At 27.9% G+C, this 7,177-nt stretch overlaps 1 protein-coding gene across 1 annotated transcript; it reads right to left on the minus strand.

Annotated features, from left to right (window-relative positions):
• Nucleotides 1-3,363: 3,363 nt before the first annotated feature.
• Nucleotides 3,364-6,792, minus strand: LOC103312503 (thioredoxin-related transmembrane protein 1). Its single transcript, XM_008193279.3, has 4 exons — nucleotides 6,631-6,792; nucleotides 4,120-4,281; nucleotides 3,698-4,070; nucleotides 3,364-3,648 (listed from the first exon to the last, which is right to left on the minus strand). Exons 1-4 carry the CDS (start codon nucleotides 6,768-6,770, stop codon nucleotides 3,529-3,531), a joined length of 795 nt encoding a protein of 264 aa, XP_008191501.1. The 5' UTR covers nucleotides 6,771-6,792; the 3' UTR covers nucleotides 3,364-3,528.
• Nucleotides 6,793-7,177: the final 385 nt, after the last annotated feature.

The following is a 7,177-nucleotide window of genomic DNA, read 5'->3' on the forward strand; positions in this document are numbered from 1 at the left end:
TACAATAATATTAATAATAATAGAAAATTTAAATATCTTGTCGGAATCATTAGATTCTCTGTAAAAAGTGTTCAAAATGCCATTTTAAACATAATTTAGTTGAAAATTTTAAAGCTCTGGCTATATTAAAAGTTGAAAAATTTCTAAAGTAGGTTTTTCGAAAAAATCCGTCAGGAAAACTATCAAACCAATATTAAAAAAATGTTCCGGAAACGGGACATAAAAGGAATAAATAAAAAATAAAAAGTTTGTTAAAAATAACATCACAAGTTTATTGAAAAAATCTACAATAATATTAATAATAATAGAAAATTTAATTATCTTGTCGGAATCATTAAATTCTCTGTAAAAAGTGTTCAAAATGGCCTTTTTAAAAATAATTTAGTTGAAAATTTTAAAGCTCTGGCTATATTAAAAGTTGAAAAATTTCTAAAGTAGGTTTTTCGAAAAAATCCGTCAGGAAAACTATCAAACCAATATTAAAAAAATGTTCCGGAAACGGGACATAAAAGGAAAAAATAAAAAGTTTGTTAAAAATAACATCACAAGTTTATTGAAAAAATCTACAATAATATTAATAATAATAGAAAATTTAATTATCTTGTCGGAATCATTAAATTCTCTGTAAAAAGTGTTCAAAATGGCCTTTTTAAAAATAATTTAGTTGAAAATTTTAAAGCTCTGGCTATATTAAAAGTTGAAAAATTTCTAAAGTAGGTTTATCGAAAAAATCCGTCAGGAAAACTATCAAACCAATATTAAAAAAATATTCCGGAAACGGGACATAAAAGGAATAAATAAAAAATAAAAAGTTTGTTAAAAATAACATCACAAGTTTATTGAAAAAATCTACAATAATATTAATAATAATAGAAAATTTAATTATCTTGTCGGAATCATTAAATTCTCTGTAAAAAGTGTTCAAAATGCCATTTTGAAGATAATTTAGTTGAAAATTTTAAAGCTCTGGCTATATTAAAAGTTGAAAAATTTCTAAAGTAGGTTTTTCGAAAAAATCCGTCAGGAAAACTATCAAACCAATATTAAAAAAATGTTCCGGAAACGAGACATAAAAGGAAAAAATAAAAAGTTTGTTAAAAATAACATCACAAGTTTATTGAAAAAATCTACAATAATATTAATAATAATAGAAAATTTAAATATCTTGTCGGAATCATTAAATTCTCCGTAAAAAGTGTTCAAAATGACCTTTTTAAAAATAATTTAGTTGAAAATTTTAAAGCTCTGGCTATATTAAAAGTTGAAAAATTTCTAAAGTAGGTTTATCGAAAAAATCCGTCAGGAAAACTATCAAACCAATATTAAAAAAATATTCCGGAAACGGGACATAAAAGGAATAAATAAAAAATAAAAAGTTTGTTAAAAGTAACATCACAAGTTTATTGAAAAAATCTACAATAATATTAATAATAATAGAAAATTTAATTATCTTGTCGGAATCATTAAATTCTCTGTAAAAAGTGTTCAAAATGGCCTTTTTAAAAATAATTTAGTTGAAAATTTTAAAGCTCTGGCTATATTAAAAGTTGAAAAATTTCTAAAGTAGGTTTTTCGAAAAAATCCGTCAGGAAAACTATCAAACCAATATTAAAAAAATGTTCCGGAAACGGGACATAAAAGGAATAAATAAAAAATAAAAAGTTTGTTAAAAATAACATCACAAGTTTATTGAAAAAATCTACAATAATATTAATAATAATAGAAAATTTAAATATCTTGTCGGAATCATTAAATTCTCTGTAAAAAGTGTTCAAAATGACCTTTTTAAAAATAATTTAGTTGAAAATTTTAAAGCTCTGGCTATATTAAAAGTTGAAAAATTTCTAAAGTAGGTTTTTCGAAAAAATCCGTCAGGAAAACTATCAAACCAATATTAAAAAAATGTTCCGGAAACGGGACATAAAAGGAAAAAATAAAAAGTTTGTTAAAAATAACATCACAAGTTTATTGAAAAAATCTACAATAATATTAATAATAATAGAAAATTTAATTATCTTGTCGGAATCATTAAATTCTCTGTAAAAAGTGTTCAAAATGGCCTTTTTAAAAATAATTTAGTTGAAAATTTTAAAGCTCTGGCTATATTAAAAGTTGAAAAATTTCTAAAGTAGGTTTTTCGAAAAAATCCGTCAGGAAAACTATCAAACCAATATTAAAAAAATGTTCCGGAAACGGGACATAAAAGGAATAAATAAAAAATAAAAAGTTTGTTAAAAATAACATCACAAGTTTATTGAAAAAATCTACAATAATATTAATAATAATAGAAAATTTAAATATCTTGTCGGAATCATTAAATTCTCTGTAAAAAGTGTTCAAAATGACCTTTTTAAAAATAATTTAGTTGAAAATTTTAAAGCTCTGGCTATATTAAAAGTTGAAAAATTTCTAAAGTAGGTTTTTCGAAAAAATCCGTCAGGAAAACTATCAAACCAATATTAAAAAAATGTTCCGGAAACGGGACATAAAAGGAAAAAATAAAAAGTTTGTTAAAAATAACATCACAAGTTTATTGAAAAAATCTACAATAATATTAATAATAATAGAAAATTTAAATATCTTGTCGGAATCATTAAATTCTCCGTAAAAAGTGTTCAAAATGACCTTTTTAAAAATAATTTAGTTGAAAATTTTAAAGCTCTGGCTATATTAAAAGTTGAAAAATTTCTAAAGTAGGTTTATCGAAAAAATCCGTCAGGAAAACTATCAAACCAATATTAAAAAAATATTCCAGAAACGGGACATAAAAGGAATAAATAAAAAATAAAAAGTTTGTTAAAAGTAACATCACAAGTTTATTGAAAAAATCTACAATAATATTAATAATAGTAGAAAATTTAAGTATCTTGTCGGAATCATTAAATTCTCTGTAAAAAGTGTTCAAAATGCCATTTTGAAGATAATTTAGTTGAAAATTTTAAAGCTCTGGCTATATTAAAAGTTGAAAAATTTCTAAAGTAGGTTTTTCGAAAAAATCCGTCAGGAAAACTATCAAATCAATATTAAAAAAATGTTCCGGAAACGGGACATAAAAGGAATAAATAAAAAATAAAAAGTTTGTTAAAAATAACATCACAAGTTTATTGAAAAAATCTACAATAATATTAATAATAATAGAAAATTTAAATATCTTGTCGGAATCATTAAATTCTCTGTAAAAAGTGTTCAAAATGACCTTTTTAAAAATAATTTAGTTGAAAATTTTAAAGCTCTGGCTATATTAAAAGTTGAAAAATTTCTAAAGTAGGTTTTTCGAAAAAATCCGTCAGGAAAACTATCAAACCAATATTAAAAAAATGTTCCGGAAACGGGACATAAAAGGAATAAATAAAAAATAAAAAGTTTGTTAAAAATAACATCACAAGTTTATTGAAAAAATCTACAATAATATTAATAATAATAGAAAATTTAAATATCTTGTCGGAATCATTGATTCGTTTCCTTTTATTGTTAGTCACCTCCCAAACAGTCACTGGAAATAGTCTCAAATTTTGCCCCCTTTCTCGCTTAATCCGCTCTCCTTGGTTTACGTTTCTTGGCGTTTGGACTGCTTGGACTGCTTTTGTTCTTGTCTTTATCCGACCCTTCGGCATCATCCAGCAAATCATCCTTGATATCTTCATCCCCCTGTAACAATCAACTGTCGGAACAATTCCCAAAACTCCTTCAAACGCACCAATTCATCATCAGATTCTTTCGCTTTCTTCTTCTCTTTGCTCACGACCACCGTCTGCTTCGGAGGATAAATCAAATCGATCAAACAAACCAACACCAGCCCCAGCAACGCCCCCATGATGATGGTAGCTATGGCAAAAATCAAATACGACCCCCAGGTGGGCAACCCAAAATCATCCATTAACTTCGTGTGGATGAGCCGCAAAGTTTGCGATAGTTTGAAAAATGTGGAAACGATCGACATTTGTATAGAGTTGGGCGATTTCCAATAAGGCACAGGTTCGACTTGCTGCCACTTTTTTTCCACTACGAAAGACATGAACGACTCCTTATCTCGGGAGCCTTTGTATTGTCGAAATTCGCCGTTGAGGACACTGATAAGAAAATTGTTAAAAATTTCAAACTGGAAAAGTGACCACGTACTGAAATATGGTGGGCAAGGCCGTCACCATAAACCGGCCACTGAGGCCGGGGGATGACGTGACGTCCACCTGACCTACTTTGATCCCCATATCCAGCCCCCATGAGGCAAATTGTCGCCAGGTGTCCTGGAGGCCCTTGCAAGCGGGACACCATGGTGCGTAACTATAATTTTTTTAAAAACAAATGACACAAACAATTGGAGTACGAGCCGAGAGCGAGTGTCGCAATGATTTCCTGTATATAGTTTGCAAAACAACGAATTCAAACAAAAAATACAGGCAGATAGAGCATTTAATTCTCAATGGAAAAATTATATCGTAAACTGTTTGAAAAAAAATTCATCTGCATTTGTAGTTTGTTTTTATAATTTATTATTGGAATGGACGACGCATGAATATAACTTGAAAAAAAAAATACACAAAGTTATAATAGAAAGAAAGTAAAATTAGCAAGTTTCGAGTAAAAGTTTTTTTTCAAAAAATTTGTTTTATTTTGGAATAAAAAAATATTAAATTTTTGTAAATTTGCCGTTTCATTTTTAGGAAAAATAACAAAAATTTAATTTTTTTACTCCACAATAAAGCTAATGTTACGAGAAAACACTGTAAATTTTAGCCTGCGTTTAAAAAAAACTAATATGAACTTATATGTATTTTTGTGGGGAAGTTCCAAATCTATATTTTTTTCTATAGACTATAACGCACAAAAAAACATATGTTTGTTATTGGTTGTTTTTTGAAAAAATGCTCAAACTGATCGATTTTATTTTTTTAATGTTACATTTTGGCATCATAATGACATTTATGACGTCATTCATTTTTAAGCTGTGACGCCATTTTTTTAAAGACAATCGACATTTTTGTCTACTGTCTTTATATTTCTGGTAATAAGAAAAGAAATAAAAAAAATTTCGGTAATTAAGTACATAATATAAAGAGCTTTACATTTTCGTCCTTGACTTATTATAAGCGGCAATTGCTATTTGTATATATTTTTATTATTGGCATAAAAACACATAATATGACACTAAAACAATTATTTCGTATAAAATAAAATAAGAACAAAAAGATAAAGCTCTTTGAATAATACTTCCATTAACTTTTTCTTATTTTTAATTTTTTTTAATTTTTGTTACTTAGTTGGCATTAAAAAATTATAAATGACGTCATAAAAACGAATGACTTCACAAATGTCACTATAGTGTCAAAATGTAGCATTTAGTAAAATAAAATAAACCTGTTCGAAGATTTTTTTGAAAAATGATTCATAACAAAAATATAAATTTTGTGCGTAACTTTTGAATCAGTCTATATTTAGACTAGTAAAGGAATTCTCTACAATTTTGAGACACCCTGTATTTTAAAATTGTATTATTTTATTAAATCTAAAATTTGGATTTTTTACTGTTTCTTTATTTAAAATTTTACGTAAAAATACATTGATGATAAAAGAAAAACCTAATTAATGTTTTCGAGATCCTGTGCCACTTCTAGCTAAAGTTACTTCATTTGTTCTAAGTGTATTTAAAAAAGCTGATTCCAATTTCCAAGATGGTTACATTAAAAAATTTTGAAAAAAAATTAACATTTCCGCTATCTGATTTAAAGTCTTAAAGTTATGAAGCCAAATTTTGTTCCAATGAGCAAAGTGAAATTAATGTAAATAATTGCTAATTTAATCAAAAGCAGATGAATACAGATGTATTTTGAATGCTTTAACTTTGAAGAATAGAATGATACATAATTTTCTTATTTTACAGTTAATGTTAAAATCAGCAATACTGAAAAAATTTGAATATTAAGTATCTCACAAATGTTTAAAGTTTCATTTTAGAAGGAAGGAAATATTTAAAAATAGTTCTAAACGAAAGATTACGGAGGAAAGAAATTAACAGAAATTATTAAAGTAGAAGATACTTTATTTTGATCGGCAAGAATATTTTTTCCAAGTAATTACTGAATTGTTTATTTATCAAAGATGGCTGGCAAACTGACAGATTTTTGACAACTGACAGAAAAATAATAGCTTTTATAATACTTTTGAATTTTTTACATATTTCTAGAGTTGACAAGATACCAATTAAGCACGCAGGTGTGCGTGCGTCTAAAACAAAACTCCCTAGCAAAAATTGTGTTCGTTTTTTGTTTGTTACGCCACTGCCTTGTGACGTTCTGTCAACAATCTGAGTCACCGGCACGGGTTTGGAACCCTTGCCCTACGAACCACGAATCACTTTTTCTCCTAAACTTTGCACCGAAATCGATAAATTTATCGCCAATTATCCAATTACGGTAAAAAACCGGCATGGGTTTGGCGAGAGCCCACGCCCGCGTTTTGCGTTTTTTATCGCAAATTTCGGCCGGAAATACGCGCTAGTTGCGTGTTTTCGTTAAATAATGTGCGAAACCATGCGAAAAGAGCAATTTTTCCGTGGTTTTTTTCAATCGGTTTCGCTTCAAATCATCTGACATGACAGCGAGTTGTTTTGATTAGAAAAAACGTTTTTCTTACAATTCCACCATCCACTCATCTTTCAGCATGTCCGTCCAGTTGTCTTCATTTAACAATATAATGTCTTTTTGTCCTTTTACATTCAGAAAACCACAAATTACAACAAAAATAATCAAACACGTCACTGCACCGCGCGCCATATTGGAAAAAGACGACAGTGGCGGCACGTGCGGCGAGATTCGGGATTTTTTCACAGGAATAAAAAAAATAATCTGCTTAATTAGACGAATTAATTAACTTTTACCCCTTCGTCGTCCCGTAATCAACTTTACACCAATCGTCGCATCATCTAATTCACTCCTATCATTTATTCACAAAATTTTGACCCTCTACAAGTTCCATGACGGAATTTTGGTTTTTCTAGTTTTTGGACGATTTACTCGTAATAAAGATAAATTTCCAGGGGGTCATAAATTACTAATAAGTGATAATCAAGACTTTTATATAATTTTTGTACGTTTACACATTTGTTGTATGTTTGGTTGCCTATACATCAGTTACAAAATTACGGGATATTTATGGCAGAAAGGGAAAACAAAAAGACACG

The sequence above is a fragment of the Tribolium castaneum genome, chromosome 1 (genome assembly GCF_031307605.1).
Source record: "Tribolium castaneum strain GA2 chromosome 1, icTriCast1.1, whole genome shotgun sequence".
NCBI lineage: Eukaryota > Metazoa > Arthropoda > Insecta > Coleoptera > Tenebrionidae > Tribolium > Tribolium castaneum.